Source organism: Balearica regulorum, chromosome 11 (genome assembly GCF_011004875.1).
Source record: "Balearica regulorum gibbericeps isolate bBalReg1 chromosome 11, bBalReg1.pri, whole genome shotgun sequence".
NCBI lineage: Eukaryota > Metazoa > Chordata > Aves > Gruiformes > Gruidae > Balearica > Balearica regulorum.
Window position 1 is genome coordinate 10,952,223 of NC_046194.1, and position 18,846 is coordinate 10,971,068.

An 18,846-nucleotide genomic window follows, 5' to 3' on the forward strand; every position below is an offset into this window, starting at 1 on the left:
CACGCAGTCCAGTGCAGCAGCAGTTATAGCAGTGGGAGCACTACAGGCTGCTCCCTTGTGCTGACAACATGCTGAGGCTCCAGCTGGGTGCCAACTGATGCACAGAGATGTACGGTAATGCCAGTGAGGCCCAGCAAAAGCAGAGATGCTGCCTGGCGGAGGATGTGGTGCCATCTCGGGCAGCTCTGGTAGTCCAGATGGGGCAGAAGGAGTGGTGGGCAGAGGGAGGCAGGGTCCCCCCCTAGAGTGGGCACCCAGGGCTGGGGCAGCCCCCCAAGACGGGCAACCAATGGCAGGGCGCCGGGCACAGGGCCTGGGCTGCTGCACTCCTGCACCCATGGCAGGATGGCACCAACCCACTGCACCGTACCACACTGGCATGGACTGGCAGCTGCCAGACCGCTGCTTCCCTCCCAGGCTGCCATGGTGGGAGGTGCCCAGGGCTTCCAGCACACCACTCCATGTCCAGAGTTCTGCCAGGCCCAACGGGTGCCCAGGATGGGATGCCACTGCTCAGTGGGATTGCCTGGAGCCAGGCGTGGTCATGCCTGTGGGCACAAACTCATGCACAGCCGTGGGCATGGACATGCACATGTGCACAGGGATACAGGCACAAAGGCAGGGGGGCTGCAGCAGTGCTGAGCCAGGGGGTGAGGGCTGTAGCCACATCACGGGCCCATTGCCTAGTAGGCTTGGGCAACAGCACCTGAACCCGGGTACATGGGTGCTGGGTGAACTGCAGGCTCAGGGTTCAGCAGGGCCCCACATGCTGCCCCCGGCCAGAAGATACCCACCAGGTGGGGTGGTGGTATCCAGTGTGGCACACTGAGGCACTGGCATGACCAGGAGAGCTAGAAGCACCTGCGAGGAGCCAGTGCCTGGAGTCAGCTGTGCCTGAGTGCTGGAGCCTGAGGCTCTGGCAGGGCACCCCCAGCCCGGGGCAGTGGGGCAGGCAGTGCCTGGTGTGGGGCCAGAGCAGGTGCCACAGCCCTTTTTACTCCAGGCACAACCCTGGGGTAGGGCTCAGAGCTCCAGCCCAGCAGAGTTCATGGTGTAGGGCCCTCGCCACTGACCGTGCAGTAACCCTACTCCACTGACAGTAAGCAGGGAGATGCAAAAACTACACAAGATCATCTGCCCTAAATGAGTTTATTTTGCAAAATAATCTCTCAGGACTGATTTAGACCAGAACATAATCTGGGAAATCATCTCACATGGATGCAGCCCAGCTCCTGGCCACGCTTACTGTGCAGACCATTGCTGGTGCCTCCAGGAGGCATTTCCAAGGTCTTTACTGCCCTGGAACCTGGTGACACCTGCCCATGCAGCACAGGACCTGCAGGGCAGGGCCATGGCAGGCTGGTGTCCTGTACCCAGGTACCAGCAGCACTGGGTTGAGCTGGCCTGGAGCACAGCTCCACGATTCCTGGCTCCCTGTTCCAGGGGACAGCACAAGGGCTGGTGGCTCCAGCCAGCAGGTTTCAAGCCGGGAGCTCACCCAGCACAGTTGGCTGTGGCCAGGCCCTGCTCTGCCCTGGCACCCAGCCCTGTAGCACATTGGGTTCTGCCTGGGGGCCCATGACCACAGGGCATTAACACGAGATGTGGCAGGACCAACAGAGGCAAGCACTTAAAAAAACATTTAGTTTAATAGGTACAAAAGTCGACATTAAAACACCAATTACACAAAGGCATATGAGGCTGGACACGGGTACCGTTACACTGTGGACATCTTCACAGACACTTGGGACCTAGATGCTCGCGCCAAGCAGCATGGCTGGGCCAGCACGGGGCTCAGCGTGGGATGCAAAACCCAGGCACAGAGAGGGTTTTGGCCAGCTGAGCTCCATGCTGCTGGGGAGCACTTGACTGTTGGTAATACTGCTGCCCCAAGCCTCTTCGCATGGCTCCGGCCATGGCTGCCATGTACTCGCTGGTGCTTAGAAAGCACAGAGGAGGTGGTGACCACAGCCACATGGACAGACAGAACAAATACAGCTGCACCGTTGCGTGGGGAAGCCAGTGGGAGGGAAAGCAGCATTGCTGACAGCAGCTTCCATGGTGGGAGGGCCATGCTGGTGTCATGGCCCCTTGGCAGGGTCGGGGGATGGCAGAGACCAGCCCCGGATCACCAGCACTCCCACCCACCCTGGAAACTCATCTCCATGACCTCTGCTCTAAGAGGGGAAAGGGCAGCACACGACCCAGCTCCACAGTCCTGACTCTGGGACTCGCTCCCTGTGGGAGAGGGGGGTATACCATGTGGATCATCATCTTGTCCCCCAGCAGGAATACTGGCAGCGGTCCACAGAGTGCTGGTGCCTGGTCCCTCAGACTGCAGCAGCCCCAGGGCCAAGGTCCAGTCCAGGGTGGTGCAGAGGCTTTTCTACTATGGCACAAGATTCCTCTGTGTTTTTCCCTTCCATGCTGTTCCGAATCCCGTAGCCAAAATAAATCATAAAACCTGCAGGACAGTTTCTACAATGAAGTGTGCAGCAGTGGGCTGCCAGTGTAACAGCTCCCCAGGGGAGACCCTGCAGGCACTGCACTCCCCTCTGCAAGACACCTACCCACAGCCATCCAGATGGCAAACAGCACCCAGGTCGCAGCACTCAGCTGTACCATCAGCAGGATGTTAATGCAGATGCTAAAGATTGGCAGGAGTGGGAGGAAAGGTACCTGCGAGGGACAAGAGGTGCCATATCAGCTATGCCTTGAGGGACCCAGCTGCTCCTGGCCACAGAGGGATCCTACCCCTGCCACAGCCCAGAGAGCACCCAGGCACTTCACACTGGGGACCGCACCTCAGAGCACCACATCTTGGGGCCCTGGGCTTTCCTGGACAGTGACTGCCCAGCAGTGAGCCCTGGCAGACCCTGCAATGGCCCTGCCAGGGGTCCATGGGGGTGCAGACAATGAGCTGCTGGGGGTTGCACTCACTTTGAAGTTCAACTGTGCATTGCTTTGTGGCTGCATCCAAACGATGATGATGGGAATGAGCAGAGCCACGAGAAGCACCACCAAGGCCACAATCCATCCCACATTGGCATCCTTCAGCGCAGTCACCTTGAGGGTCAGGACCACGCAGATGACTGTGATCAGTGTGGCTGCAAGAGAGGGGGCAGTCAGGGGGCTGCATAACATGTGGCCTCCTTGGGACTCCGAGCTTCACCAGCGGCTGGGCTGGGGCACCCACTCCTCTCAGTCAGGTGTGAGTCCAGCATGTGCTGTCTCCAACACCAACTCTGAAGCCTCAGGAAAGCGCTTTGCTGGGGGAACTCACCAGCCCAGCAAGCTGAGGGGATCCTGCACTTGGCTGAGCTCGAACCCAGCTCTGACACTTACCCAGACCTGACTGAGTTGCCCCGTTCTGGCTGCACAATGAAGCTACTGATGGATGGATCAAACCTCACTGGCTGAGCCCGAGTGCTCTCGGGGGGCCGGGAACCATTCTTGCTGGGTGGCCATCCTGGGCCAAGTGTGTCACAGGGAGCTCCTGTGACTACCCGCACATGCCTGGCTCAGCACCCGCATCCTTCATCAGCCCTCATGTGCCCCAAGCCCCAGCTGTGCCCTGCGCTTGGCACCCTGCTCAGGGCACCTGCTGGCGTTGCCAATAGCAGCTGGCAGCCTGTGCTGCCCAGCACCTCTCTGCTGCCCAGCACCTCTCCTCTGCCCAGCGTGTCTACTGTCCCTTCCTGGCTCTGTGGAGACATGCCAAAACACTCTGGCCCCTGGCAGGAGGGGACATCACCCATGGGCTCCTGCTCACTCACCGATGACCGAGACACAGGCATAGACAATGCGCCCTGAGAGCATGGTGGGGGTGTCTCTGGGCGGGTTGAAGAGTGTTGCCAGGGACAGCATCTCTTTCTGCTGGGCGCTGGCAGCAGTGACGGTCGGGTTCATGATCACCCTCTCCTCCTCATTGCCGTTCAGCTCCAGCATTTCCATGGCCTTTGGGGAGTTCAGCTGCCCAGACTGGTACCTGAGTAGATGGGACAAGCTGCAGCAGAACCCGAAGAACTTCCCAGCCCAGGGGGACAGTGGGCAGCACTGTCATACCCTTCCCACTCCTCCAGCCCCATGTGCTGCTCTGGCAGCAGCACGACGATGGCCATGCCATGGATGAGCCCAGAGACACTGCAGGCTCTTCTGAGCAGCATCCATCTTGGGGACTTGATGCTTCCCTGGGCTGTGTACCCCCAAGAAAAAGCTGTGTCCACAAGCCTTGTGCTCAACACAAGGCACATCCACCCCTGGCACCGCCACGCGAGAGGAGGCACCCACCGGAGGATAAGCACGCACACTGCTACCAGGGAATAGGCCAGCAGTGTGCCGATCGACATGAGGTCCACCAGGTCCTTCAGGTCAAGCAGGAAGGCCAACATCGCTGCAACAAGGACATGCAGCATGAGCATGGCTCTGGACCGCCATGGGGCTGAGTGTGAGGCAGCAGCTGGGAACCTTACCCGCAAGGAGCCCTGAGGTGATGGTGGCTGACAGAGGGGTCTTCGTGCGGCTGTTGATGGTGGAGAGGAACTTGAAAAGCAGCCCATCCTCTGCCATGGCATAGATCACACGGGGCATAGGGAACATAGAGCCCAGCAAGCTGCCATGGGGAAAGATAGCTCAGGGCCTGCCAGGCAAACTGTCAACACCCACCACCCAAACAGGGATGGGACCAGCTCTGTGCCAGGAACAGGACAGCAGCTGGATGGGGCAAACCCCCAGCACAGCTGGAACATGTGCTGCTGGATCCTGTGCCATGCCAGGCAGGGCCAGAGATGGAGCCAGTCCTACCTGGTGGAGAGGGCACAGAGTGAACCGACAGCAACAGCGTAACGGGCGGGCTCCCAGCCTACTGCCTTGAAAGCCTCAGGCAAGGGGCTCTCCTTGTTCAGGAGGAAGTAGGGCACCATGAGGGTCAGGGCTGCGGAGACCCCAAAATAAGCCACAAAGCAGATGAGGAGGGACACAATGATGCCAATGGGGATCGAACGCTGTGGGTTCCTGGCTTCCTCGCCTGTATGGAGACAAGAGGCAGGGATGGACACTCCGCAGCAGCAGGGACTTTCCATGGCAGCGTGGGGCTGGGCAGCAGCAGGCAGGGGCTGGTGGAGAGGAGAAGTCCCCAGCCGTGATGCTGCACTGGCAAAGGCTTCGGCACTGCTGAGAGCAGAGGTGCATGGCTGCAGCCCCAGCTTGCAGGCACGAAGCCGCCCAGCAGCTGGGCTTGCAGCCCCCTGGGCCGTGCCAGCCCTCTGCCCCCACCAGCAGCTCCCGCTCCCAGCAGAGCCTGCTGAATGCAGATCCTCTGCGCATGTGGGCACAGCGATGCAGCCACCATGCCCTCTGCCCCCTGGCCTTTTCAAAGGCATGCTCTCCAGCTGCACCATGCTCCCTGGAAAGGGGCCCAGCAGCTGGCATAGGAAGGAAGGAAGGCAGCTGCCAGGCAGGCCATGGGGGCGGGGAGGCACAGGCAGGGAGGTCAGGCAGAACAGGCTGTACCAGCCACCCACTAAGTAGATTCCTTGGGGAATGAGAGGAAATTAAGAGGGCTCCCTGCACTCCAGAGAGCGGTGGTTCTGCATTAACTCAGTCATTTAGAAAAACGTGGCTCGAGTCTGGAAAATAACCAGGAGGCACTAGCAATTCCCAGTGCTGTTGCAGCCTCAACTTGGCCACGGAAAGGCTCACACTGCCCTGGGAGCTGCCTGCACAGGCAGGGTGCAGCCCCACTCCCGCTGCGCAATGCGGGAAGCCCCTTTTCCTGAGGCAGGGCAGTCTGGGGTCAGAGCTGCCAGGGAAACCTCCAAGGAGCAGTGGGACAGGCTGTTTCCCACGCCACGGAGCATTCTCCCTGGCGAGTCCCAGCCAGCCACCAGCTGTGCTGGGGAAATGCCCATGCCACCCTCACCCAAGGCAGTACCTGTGGTGGCAATGCAGTCAAATCCCACGAAGGCGTAGAAACAGGTAGCAGCGCCAGTCAGGATCCCTTCTAGTCCAAAGGGGATGAACCCGCCGGAGCCAAAAGCTTTATTCCTGGAAAGGAGGGAAGAGAGCAGCTGCCGTGGGGTGCATGGACAGCAGGGCCGGTGCCAGCCCTGTGCTGGACCCTGGCTTGGCACAGTTACTCTCCTCACCTGACATCATCCAGTGGGTCCAGGTGTGAGAGGTTGATGTAGTCCTCCACCGAGAGCTGCCAGTTCTTGATGTCTCCCTTCACAAAGCCGGCAATTATGACGAAGCCCAGCACCATCAGGTTCACTGCCGTGAAGATTTTGTTCACGAGGACGGATTCGTTGACGCCAAAGGCCAGCAGTGCTGCAGGGATGGAAAAGATGAGTGAGGAGCCGTCGGGCTCCCATGCCACCACCCACAGTGCCACGGAGCCACTCCTACACACTCACCAGTGAGGAGCCCAATCAGGATCAGGGCAAAGAAGTCTGGGCGCTCAGCCAGCACCCCTGGTAGGTGCACTGTGGTCTTGTTCATGAAGAAGGTGGAGATGTGGTTGCCGATGATGTTGTCAAATGCTGCGCTCCAGGCTCGAGCCACGCTGGCCGTGCCTGATTGATGGCAAATCTGTGCATCAGTCCAAGCCAAGGGCAGAGCGGCACTGGTCACCCCCACCCCACCAGCCACCTCCCTGCTGATCCCACACCCCACTCCTGCAGCACCACACACTGCCCCCACGAGCCCCCAATGCTGCCAGTGCAGTACTGGAAGGACCCTGGGCACACATACCAGCACCCTGCCCGGCCCCATACCTATCACGTAGGAGAGGATGAGGTTCCAACCAGTCGTGAAAGCCCAGATCTCACCAACGGTGACGTAGCTGTAGAGGTAGGCAGAGCCAGTCTTGGGGACGCGGGCCCCAAACTCTGCATAGCAGAGTCCAGCCAGTACCGATGAAAGAGCAGCCACCAGGAAGCAGAGAACGATGGAGGGACCAGCCATCTCCTTGGCCACCTCCCCAGCCAGCACATACACGCCAGCCCCCAGCGTGCTGCCCACCCCCAGGGCTATGAGGTCCAGTGTGGAGAGGCAGCGAGCAAAACGCGTGTCCTCAGAGCTCAGATCCACCACACGCCGGCGGATCAGCTTCTTCCCGACGCTGGTTATTCTTCCCCCAAACATCTTGTCTTCTCGTGGGTGGTGCTCAGCTGCTCAAAGCCCCTGCAAGAGAAGGGACTCTAGGACCATGAAGCTCCATGTCCCGCAGGCAGCAGGACCCACACTGCAGAGAGCAGAGCAGGCAGCAACACCCACAGGAGCTGTGCCTGCTCCCAGCCAATCCATCAGCACCAAGCCCCTGCCATGCTGGTGGGGGAGAGACCATGGCAGCTCCCTCCAAGGCACCATGGGGCTGTGCATACTCCACCTGCACAGCCCCTGCACCAGGAGAGCAAGCCAGGGATGAGCCCAGCAAGTCCATGGTGGGAAAGCCTCTTGGCACAAGCCCTGTGTAGTCCCCACCAGGGGCCCCTGGGCACATCCCAGAGCTTGCCCAGTGTCTCCCAGCAACTCCCCACTGATTTGGCAGCCTGGAGATCCCTCAGCCCAAACTTGACTGCTGGCACATCAGAGGCCTGGCGCATGGGCATGCACAGCAGCAATGGCATGGAGACAAAGCATTCCTCCAGCGGAGGATTTGGCAGGCTGGGCTGACTCACTGGACGGAGCCATTCTTCCTTTGCTCCCACCATCTGCACTACACACACGCAGCATGGGCCCTCAGTGCACATCCCTCACGTACCAGTGGCGCTTGCTGAGCACCCCGCACACTCTGCAGGCTGTAATCACCCTAAACATCAAACAGCCCCACTCACCTTGCTCACAGCAGCCACCCATCCCCCAAAAGGTCTGGGAGATGAGCACCCTGTGGAGCAGGCAGCCAGCACAGGGTGAGAGGAGCCACAAGAAAAGTGGCTCCCAATGCCCATGTCTGGCACCCCATGCCCAGCATTGTACCACCCACCCACCAGCGCCTTCTCCCCTCTGGCTGCTCATTTCATTGGGGAATAAAACATGCTCCAGCCAGGCACCTGGGGCAGCACCGATACCACGTTGCATGGATTAGTGTATGTACACACAAGGATAACTTTCTGACCCTTTTCCACTGAGCGGGATTACCAGGGTTGCAGTGGCAGCCACCAGCTCAGCTGCACCCCATAACCAGCAAACCAGCCTGTTTTTGGAGAAACCTCCTACTGACTGGCATGTGCCACATTTGGCCTTGGCCCAAGAAGCCATCCCAGCCCAGGGCAGCCTCTGGGCCAGGTTTCAATGGAACAAGTGCCCCAGCACCCTCCCCATCCACTGCCCGGACAGCTCTGGCTGCCTTCCCCAGCACTGCTCAATTGATCCAAGGACTTCTGATGCCCAACACAAGCTCTGCAAACTGCAAGCATGGGGCTGGCAGCAGAAACGTGCTCAGCCCTTATTCTCAGAGCAAAGAAAAAGGCGCCAAGCAGGAAGATGTGGGACAGTTTCCTGCACCTAACCCCCACAGGCCCTGCTGCGCTGGGATTTGCCGTGTCCAGTGAAAGGAACACGTTAAGCACCCAGACCCATACCAGCACCCATCAGAGCTGGCCCTGGGAAAGCTGCTCAGGGGGGCCGGCTGGCTCCAGGGAGGCTTAGCCCATGGCCGGAGAGGTATCTCGCAGAAAGCCACGCTGTCACGGAAGATGGATAGCACGCAGTGAGCTACGGGTGGGCAGAGGAGAAGCAACGTGTCGGGCAAGAGCTCCCGCCGGTAGGAGCCTCCCGCTGCCCACCGCATCCCGCCGCGGCCCAGGGCCGGTGCCGGGGTCATCAGCCCCCGCTTGAGACCCTCACCCCGTCTCCCGCGGGGGCATCTCCAGCCCTAGGGAGCTGCCAGCTAACGCTACATCCCGCCCGCTGTCCAGGTGACGTCAGGATCAGGACAGGGCGCCGCGACAGATCCCGGCCGCCGCCCGCACCAGCCCCACGTGCGAGCGGCGGCTGATGCAAGCGCGACACTGGTTGCGCCAAGCCCTGCCCGGCCCGGCGGCGGCGCCCGCCGCGACTCACCGGCGGCGCGGCTCGTCTCGGTATGGCTGGGCTCGCTCCGGTGCGGTCCCGTTCAGTTCAGCTCCGCTCGCCCCGGGACTGCCGCTGCCGCCGAGGGGGTTGAAGAGCACGCTGGATGACTAGAGCGCAGCGCCCCGAGCCGAGCCCGGAAACAGGCAGCGGCACTTGCCCCCCCCCCCCCCCCGCTCCTGGGCGGTCCTCCCCGCAGACCCACCCCGCCGCCCCAGGGAGACGAGACCAGCCCCGCGGCCGGTGCGGGAAAGCTCGACCCCAGTTCCCCGTGCCCTGCCACGCTGCCCCCCCCCCCCCATTTAAAAAAATATATAAATTCAAGTCATAAACGGCACCGGGGAGGGGGCCAGGCACGGCACGGCTCCCGGGAGTACGGCTGCTGCGGGCGGCAACGCCGAGCCTAGGGCAAGGGACTGTGCTGCCGGTGGCATCAGCCGTGCTTCCCCAGGAAAGCCCATGGAGGAGGCGGCTAGGGGTCCCCCGAGCCCAGATATGCCTGGAAGGCAGAGCCCGCCCCGACCTCGCTCCGCCGGGCCCAGCGGGGAGGCCCGCCCTGCCACAGAGCTGAGCCCGAGGCACGGAGAGGGGCTCTGCCCCGACCCCCATGTGCTTCGCAGGGAGTAAGTTCTGGCCAACGCCTACACTGCTCCACTACAATCTTCTCAACTCCGGGAGCAACAGGCAGCCCAAAGTGCTGGGAAACACATCTCAGGAGAACCGTTTGGCAGTTGCCCAGGCAGCCTGGAGCAAGGCAAGAGCCAGCACCCTTCTCTCCAGCACACAGGCTAGGACCAGTCGCCTAAAAACCTGCTCCTGATGCAATCCAGCGCTTGCATGTCATGAGCACCCATTCAAACAGGCAGCAATGCCGAAAGGAGAGTCAGCCCCTCCCTGGCATAGAATCATAGAATCATAGAATGGTTTGGGTTGGAAGAGACCTCAAAGATCATCTAGTTCCAAGCCCCCTGCCATGGGCAGGGGCATCCTCCACTAGACCACGTTGCCCAAAGCCTCATCCAACCTGGCCTTGAACACTTCCAGCGACGGAGTCTCCACAACCTCTCTGGGCAACCTGTTCCAGTGCCTCACCACTCTAACAGTAAAGAATTTCTTTCTAACATCTAATCTAAATCAACCTCTTTTAGTTTAAACCCATTATCCCTTGTCCTATCACTACATTCTCTGATAAATAGTCCTTCTCCAGCTTTCCTGTAGGCCCCCTTTAGGTACTGGAAGGCTACAATTAGGTCTCCCCGGAGCCTTCTTTTCTCCAGGCTGAACAGTCCCAAGTCTCTCAGCCTGTCCTCATAGCAGAGGTGCTCCAGCCCTCTGATCAACTTCTTGGCCTCCTCTGGACTCTCTCCAACAGCTCCATGTCCTTCTTGTAATGGGGGCCCCAGAGCTGGATGCAGTACTCCAGGTGGGGTCTCACAAGAGCGGAGTAGAGGGGCAGAATCACCTCCCTCAACCTGCTGGTCACACCATTTTTGATGCAGCCCAGGACACGGTTGGCTTTCTGGGCTAGAAGTGCGCACTGCCAGCTCATGTTGAGCTTTTCATCAATCAACACCCCCAAGTCATCCTCCTTAGGGCTGCTCTCAATCCATTCTCCACCCAGCCTGTAGTTGTGCCTGGGATTGTGTCAACCCATGTACAGGACCTTGCACTTGGCCTTGTTGAACTTCATGCGGTTCACACAGGCCCACCTCTCAAGCCTGTCAAGGTCCCTCTGGATGGCAGCCAAGTCTCTGCTCCAGCACCACTAACAAGGATACTGAGGCAACAGGCTCCCACCCGTTTGCAGCAGAGCAGACAGAAGCACCAGGCAGGGTGCTGCAGGCCCTGCGCTAGGTGCCTGCCCACCCTGCCTCCCCCAGGGGTGCACACACAAGGGCCAGGAAGACAAAAAGGCTTCCTGCTCCCTCCTGGGCAGCCTGTGGCACCGCAGGCAGCTCCATCGCTGAGGGTGCTCTTGGGCAAGACCAGCAGCACCACAGGCACAGCAGGACTCCATGGGGAAACACCCCAGCCCAGCCAAGCAGAGGCAAGGTACCTACAGCGGCAAGGGGGGGATGACATCAAGACTCACCTATTCCCAGAAACTCTCTTGCAACCGCAGCTGTTGGGAGGCAGTTTTGGGCAGAGACCAGCACCAGGGCACTGAACATGGCTCCAGCTTCCAGACCTCACACACAGCTCCACATCCATCTTCCCATTGCCTCATCCCCACCTCCCAGTCTACTGCTCTCCTCCCGTCCCATTCAGGGCCCTGATTCAGCAGCACAGGCCAAGGGCTGGGAGCAGGCGGAGGCATGGAGCAAGCCAAGCACATGTCCCAACAGGAGCAGCAGGAAGGCAGACAGTGGCAGGGTAGGATGTGGCTTCAGCCCCAAAAGGGGGCCAAAAGCCCTGCAGAAGCGAATTTGAATCAGCCCTTGGAGCCCCATCACCTTCCACGACTGGAGCATAGAATCATAGAATATCTAAAGTTGGAAGGGATCCATAAGGATCATCGAGCCTTGCACCTTGCAGGACTACCTAAAACTAAACTGTATGACTAAGAGCATTGTCCAGATGCACCTTGAACTCTGACAGGTTTGGTGCCATGACCACTTCCCCGAGGAGCTTGTTCCAGTGACTGACCACCCTCGCAGTGAAGAACCTTTTCCTAATGTCCAATCTGAACTTCCCCTGATGCAGCTTCATTCCATTTCATCGTATCCTATCGCTGGTCACCAGAGAGAGGAGATCAGCAGCTCCTCCTCCACTGCCCCCCTTGAGGAAGTTGTAGACTGCAACGAGGTCACCCCTCAGCCTTCTCTTCTCTTAAGCTTAACAAACCAAGTGGCCTCAGCCGCTCCTCCTAAGTCTTGCCCTCAAGGCCTTTCACCATCTTGGTTGCCCTCCTCTGGACACACTCTAATTGTCTGTCCTTCTTATAGTGAGGTACCCAAAATTGCACACAGTACAGGCAGGGCCGCATCAGTTCAGCGTAGAGTGGGACAATCACCTCCCCCAACCGGCTAGCGATGCTATGCTTGATGCACCCCAGGATACTGTTGGCCTTTTTGGCTGCCAGGGCACACTGTTGACTCATACTCAACTTGCCATGAACCCAAACCTCCAGATCTCGTTCTGCAGGGCTGCTCTCCAGCCCCTCGTCCTGCAATTTGTGTGTATAACCAGGATTGCCCTGTCCCAGGTGGAGAATCTGGCTCTTGCTCTTGTTAAATTTCATACAACTGGTGATTGTCCAGCTGTCTAGTCTATCCAGATCTCTCTGTAAGGCCTCTCTACCCTCAAGGGAGTCCACAGCTCCTCCTAGTTTAGTATTGTCAGCAAACTTACTTAACGTACATTTGATTCCTGCATCCAGATCATTTATAAAAACATTAAAAAGCACTGGCCCTAAAACTCAGCCCTGGGGAACCCCACTGGTGACTGGTCACCAGCCTGATATAACCCCATTTATTATACCCCTTTGAGCCTGACCCATCAGCCAACTGCTTAGCCAACATATTATGACTTGTCTAGCTGTGTGCTGGACAGCTTATCCAGAAGGACACTGTGAGAGACAGTATCAAAACCTTTGCTAAAATCCAAAACCACATCTACTGGCTTCCCTTGGTCAACTAGATGGATAACCTTGTCATAAAAGGACTTTCCCCTCATGGACCTGTGCTGGCTATGACCAATGTCTGCATTGTGTCTCAAGTGTTTTTCCGTAACTCCCAGAATAACCTCCATAATTTTACCAGGCACTGAAGCGAGACTGACAGGCTTGCAATTAGCAGGGTCTTCCCTCCTACCCTTGAAAACTGGGACAACATTTACCAGCGTCCAGTTGACTGGGACCTCTCCAGACTCCCAGAACCATTGAGAAATAATGGAGAGAGGTCCCACGATGACATTGGCCAGCTCTTTCAGTACCTTGGGATGAATTCCATCAGGCCCCACAGACTTAGGTGCATCCAGCTGGAGCAGCAAGTCTTGGACGAGTTTCATGGTTGACTGGCAGTTTATCATCCCCCCCAGTCACGGTCTTCCAGCACAGGGCTCCAGGGGCCATCATTGCTGTTCAAGACAGAGGCAAAGAAGGTATTAAACATCTTGGCTTTGTCTACATCTCTATTTGCGAGGTGAGCAACCTCATCAAGCAATGTTACCTCTGATTCTCCTTTTGCTATTAACATATTTTAAAAAGCCCATTTTGTTGTGCTTCACAGTGCTGGCCAGATTGAACTCTACTTGAACTTTGGCCACACTAATTTTCTCCCTACAGTGGCAGACAGCATGTCTGTACCCCTCCGATATCACCTGTCCTTGCTTCCAATGTCCATACACTTTTCCATTTAAGTTCTAGAAGAAGGTCCCTGCTCAGCCAAGCTGGTCTTCTGCCCCACTTGCTTGACTTCTGACACTTTGGAATTGCCTGTACCTGCACTCTTAAGAGATGGCTCTTAAAAAGTGACCATATTCATGAACCCCAATACCTTCAAAAGTAGATTCCCTTAATAACTAGCTCCTTCAGTAGCCCAAAGTCTGCTCTCCCTTTACCCAGGGTTGAAGTTTTGCTGCAGTTTTTCTCCTATCACCAACAATTTGAAACTCAACTACTTCATGGTCACTGTGACCAAGACAACCACCAATCACCACTTCGCCCATGAGTCCCTCTCTGTTTACAAACAATTCTAGCAGAACACCTTTCCTAGTCAGCTCCCTTAGTACCTGCACCAAGAAGTTATTTTCAACACGTGTATACAGGGACACCATCCCTCCCCCTCACATTGCACTAGAGTACTCTGCTGCAGCTCATCGGCAAGCACTGGAGCTGCTTGCCACAGCAACTGAGTGGCAAGCAGGGCTGAGAGACAAAGGACAGAGCATCCCTCTGCAGCCACCCCTGTGCACGGTCAAGGGCAGCCACCCCAAGAAGAGGTGCAGGCTGCCTGCACCACTCTGGGGCAGCCAGGAACGACAGCCAGAGATAACAGGAAGTGGGAGCAGGCCAGCCTTCTCAGCCCAGCCTCAGGGTGTTGCCAACACCAGACAGCGTGACTTTCCAGGGCCTCACCCAGACGTAAGGCAGCACAACAAGGTGCCAACATCAACCTACCACAGAAAGAAGGTAGCAGGGCAGGGCTTCCTGTGCTGGCAGGCTGGAACAGTGAGGGACCAAGCACTGTGTCCCCACCACCTGCCCCCAGGCACTGACACAACCCACCAGCTAATAAAATGGTAAGTAATATCTAATGGTTGCAGAAGCCCAACATGCCATCAGCCAGCACTGGCTCTTCCCACGTTCAGCGTGAAGGTAGTTTAAGGCAGAAACCTGGCCATACTGCTGCCTGCCACCACCACACATCCAAGCATCCCACCTGGAAGCAACAGGTTTGTCAGAAAGGCTACTCCAGAGCCACACTGTGCCTCTGTCCACCACCACTCACCTCCTCCACACAGCAAACTTCAAGTCTCTGGCTGAGCAGAACCAGCCACAGATCTGCCCTTTCTGCCCAGTCTTTTGGAGAACAGTGGGCAGCACCAGGCACTGGCCCTACCCCAGCAGATGGCAAGCATTGCTGGGAAAAGACAACTTTATTTGAAATACAGGAATTAAAAATTTGATTTGTTCAAGAGCTCCACAAATATCACTGGCCCAGCAGCTCAGATGGGGACAAGTGGCTGTTGTGACTCTGTCCCCACATGCCAGCTGTCAGTCTCTCCCCAAGTCACCACATTCCTCCACTGCCGCATCTTCCAGACACATTCCTCGGGAGCAACATCAAAGCACTGCTTCTCCTAGCACTCAGGACTGCCCCATGGGGAAGGCCACAAGCTGTGTCCCCTCCACCTGGCAGCCCTCAGTTACATCAGCAAGGGACCACTAGAGCATCCCTGCAGCCTGCCTAGGGGTGAGGGCTCACCCCAGTGAGGGAACATACCTGTTGCTCTGAGCTGAGCCTGCAAGGAGGAGATCGTCTGGCAATAGGCTTCACACTGGGCAGTCTTGTCAGCTGCAGGCAGAAAGCAAGTAGGTGTGTGCTCAGGCCATCCTGAACACCTCATTCCCAGACCCTCTGGGGCAGCAGCTGGGATCCTGCTCTACCCCCAAACAAGAAGCCAGCCCCATCCCCACAGAGCTGCAGGCCTTGGGCTCCAGGTACAAGGGGGTGTCATCTGGATTGTGGGTGTCCCACAGTCCCTAAAACAGCCAGTGTCACATACCAAGCTCGCCCTTCACTTGCTCCAGCTTGTTCTTTACACACTTCAGCTCCTGGGACAGCTGATCACCTGCAGACTGGCAATGGCAGGGTGTTAAGTGTGATGCAGAGGGTGGTCACCCCCATGCAGTGACCTGCAGCCCAGCCCCTGCTGTGGAGGAGCAGCATCTCTGCAGGCAGCACACACACACCAGCAGCTCTTGTGCTTGGGGCACCCTGCTCACCTCCTACAGCATGTCAGAACAGGGCCCCATTTCAGCATTCACCCCTCCTTCAGGAGCATGGCACTGTTCCAGCACAGCCCAACCAACCACAGCCCAACCCACAGGACCACTGCCAGGATGTGTTCATTGCAGCAGTCGGGCCTGGCAAAGGAGCCACTGTCAACTTCATCAGCGAGCAAACTGCCAGTGCCCATGGCGTCACAAGGATCCCTTTGGCAGGCTACAGCCACATAGCAAAGAGCCTTAAAACTGCTGGCAAATGCACAAACATATTTTGCAGGTAGGAAACTTCACACCTTGGAGCCTCACCAGGCTCTGCTCGCCCCATCCTGGGGATATGTCCAACATGTCAGGAGGTATAAAAGTGACACCACAAGCCACAGGGGGTGTGCATGTTTCAAAAGCCCCTTAAAAATTAACAGGACAGAAGCCTGCAGTCCCCTGAGCACTGGACAGGTGGTAAAACCATGCAGCAAATGCACAAGGTCCTGTGTAAACTCCAGGGAAAGGCTAAAACAACTCAGGTGCCAGCCCAGAAAGTGGCAGCCTCGGGTCTCACCACCTTCCACCTCTGGCACAGATGGCCCAAGCCACAGGCTGAATGGTGCTCCGTGGTGCCAGGACACAGTTGGCTCTTACCTGCTCAGCGGGAACTGCATCCCTACACCCTGGAGATGGGCCAGGAACCAACTTACTGGAAAAGGAGGACCCCACACACACCCACGTTTGGTCAGCCTTACCTGTGAAGAGAAGTGTCACCACTAGAAATCTGCCATTCCTGGGCCCTCTTCAACCAGGCTACAGAGCTGCTCCAGACCAGGGGAAGAACCTGTCCAAGGGAGTCAGAGGTATTCAAGCCCCTCCAGCCAAACAACTGCTGTTGGCCTAGCCTGTACAGGTGCTGCTGGGAGAAGGTGCTCCTGCACAGCCTGGCTTCCAGCAGCTCTGGGCTCCTGCTTGGACTCTGCTCACACAGGGAGGGCAGACAACTGCCCTAGGCAGGGCAGGGCTGTCCCAGCAGAGTGGGGACAGCTTCCTCGCTTCCTCTTCCTCTGCAGGGCCTAGGATTGCAGGCTGCTCAGCTGCAGTTCTTGGGAAGGGCAGCACACTCTGCCTGCACAGCAGGCTGGAGCACCCCCAGGCATGCCTGTTCAGTGAGGACCCTGCTGGAGAGCAGCACTGCCCAACAGCCCTAGGCAGCTGACCATGTTTCCCCATGCTCACCCTGACAAAAGGTGAGAACCCACCAGAGCCCAACACAGAAACATAGACTCTCCTTGCTGTGGTACACTCACAGGACGCTTGGTTTTGAGCAGGCGTTTAGCAGTCAGGAGCCAAGAAAGCTCCAGAGGGGCTCCTCCCTACAGGGTAGCAAGCTCTAGCTCCCCACTCTTGCCTCCTCCATACTGCTCAGCTGCTCCCAAGACAGTCCCTGCTGCAACCAGCTGTTCTTTGCTCTCACGATTTTCCTTCAGCTCTTGGATCCTATTGCACATCAGCTCCGGCACAGCTGATCCTGAAGTGGGGTCCAGGAAACAAAAGTGAAGTGCGTCAACCCCTGCTCAAAGAGTGCTCTGGAAGCACTGACGAGGGCCGCTCCCTGTCGTATGGACAAGCTAGAACACAAGATTTGTTCAGGCTCTCTGCTGGGTGCCTCTCCAGGGAAAGGAACTTCACGTAGCCTTACTGCTTCATGTTTCACTCCCCCTCCTCTGAGCCCAAGTATATGCTGTCCCCTCCTGTCTTTTCCCCAGGATCAGCCTTGACTCTGCAGCTGAGAGCTGAATGCTCTCCCCAGGGCAACAGCTCCTCCCCCCCACAACACTGGAGCCTCCAGGGCTTCTGCCCTGATTCACCCTTACCGAGGCAAAAGCAATTAGGGGAAGCCAGTTTTCTCAATGGTCGCAGTCGGGAGCGAGAAGCCACAGTAGGAATTGCTGTGGAGAGCCTCCGGGAGGGGTGCCTGCAACACACAACCTTGGCAGCAGCTATGGTGGACAAACATTAGGTACAGAGGCTGCCACTTCAAAGCAGATACACCGTACCTCTCCTAAGGCAGCCCAAGGCTCAGCCAGGCTGCCTGTCCCAGGCTTATGGTCACCAGCACCTCCGCAACCCCACAAGACCATGGGGTGAGAGCTCCAAGCCAACAGGCTGCTAGCCCACGTTGGCAGGAGGCCAGAGAGCACTAAATTAATGCAGCACTTGGGGCATGAGCATATTTCCTGGACTCCTACCTGCACCACTTCCAGGGACTCCCCACTCTCTGTCCCTATCCCATGCTGCAGCCCAGGCCTTCTCCTCCCTTCTAGCTGCAGCACCACTCCCCCCAAGCTTCCCCGCTTTACATAAAGCAACTGGCAGGTGCGGAATTACCTTCCATCTCTGTGTCTGGGAGGGTGGGTTTGGGAATAGCAGAACGTTGTGCCAGCTGCAAAGCCTCACTTGGATGCTGAAGCCTGGACTTGGCAGCTGGCATCAGCTTCAGCTTGGTACCTGAGGAAGAGAGAGAGTTTTGCAGCCCCAGGGAAGTGGTCGCTGTGCTGGGGCTCTCTCCAGCAACCCGGCTCACCTGGGGGCTGGGCGAGCCTCATTCCCTGGGCACCGAGCCCCTTGCCAGCCTTGGGGATCTCCAGACCGAGAGAGGCCCGTGCCTGGGAGAGACCCGAGCCTGCCGCAGCCCGGTGACCGAGCGGGGGTGGCCCGCCGCAGGGTGGCTGTCCGGTACCGCGCCGTGCTGCCTTATAGGACAGGGCCTGCAGGCGGGCGAGGCGGGAGCCGGGCCGCGCTCCTGCCGCGGCGGGCTGCGGGAGGCGCCAGGGCTCCCCACGGGTCGGGCCCGGAGCGGCCTCGCAGCCACCCGTGCTCGGGCAGGCGGCGGGTGTGGCGCTGTCCGAGGCTCCCTCGTCGAGGGGAAGCGCGCAGCGGCGTGGAGGTGACGGGCCCGGCGGCGTCGGGCCACAAGGCGCTGCCCTCCCCCGGGCCCCCCGAGGGCTCCGCCGCAGCGCCGAGGCGCAGACGGGTGGCGTTGGCGCGGCTCTCCTCCTCGAAGAGGCTGAGGTACAGCGGGGATAGCGGCGAGCGCGGGCTGTCTACGTGCCGCAGCAGGTCGGAGCAGCCCAGCGAGCCTGAGCCCGCCGGCGGATGCTCCGGCCGCCACAAACCGCTCCCTCCTCACCGCCGCCCAGTAGCGCCCCGTGTCGCCGAGGAAGCCCACGCGCACCCGTCCCGCCTCCGCGCAGCGCCCCCTGCCGCCGGGGAGGCCCACCCGCACCGTTGCTGCCTCAGCCCCTCCGCGCAGCGCCCCCTGCCGCGGGACATACGCG

General features: G+C 58.5%; 1 protein-coding gene across 5 annotated transcripts; it reads right to left on the minus strand.

Moving 5' to 3' along the window:
* Window positions 1-1,630: 1,630 nt before the first annotated feature.
* On the minus strand, window positions 1,631-18,702 carry SLC7A3 (solute carrier family 7 member 3). Of its 5 annotated transcripts, XM_075763278.1 has the most exons (17): window positions 18,093-18,702; window positions 17,897-18,016; window positions 17,383-17,483; window positions 16,160-16,260; window positions 15,301-15,373; window positions 15,018-15,089; window positions 6,774-7,182; window positions 6,414-6,572; window positions 6,147-6,327; window positions 5,933-6,045; window positions 4,804-5,026; window positions 4,473-4,612; window positions 4,291-4,393; window positions 3,777-3,988; window positions 2,941-3,107; window positions 2,571-2,679; window positions 1,631-2,464 (listed from the first exon to the last, which is right to left on the minus strand). In XM_075763278.1, the coding sequence occupies exons 7-17, from the start codon at window positions 7,141-7,143 to the stop codon at window positions 2,331-2,333; spliced, it is 1,911 nt and encodes a 636-aa protein (XP_075619393.1). In that variant the 5' UTR covers window positions 7,144-7,182; window positions 15,018-15,089; window positions 15,301-15,373; window positions 16,160-16,260; window positions 17,383-17,483; window positions 17,897-18,016; window positions 18,093-18,702; the 3' UTR covers window positions 1,631-2,330. The 5 variants fall into 5 exon arrangements, with proteins under 5 accessions (XP_075619393.1, XP_075619394.1, XP_075619395.1 ...); XM_075763279.1 differs by lacking the exon at window positions 17,383-17,483; XM_075763280.1 differs by lacking the exons at window positions 16,160-16,260; window positions 17,383-17,483.
* Between the last annotated feature and the right edge of the window lie 144 nt (window positions 18,703-18,846).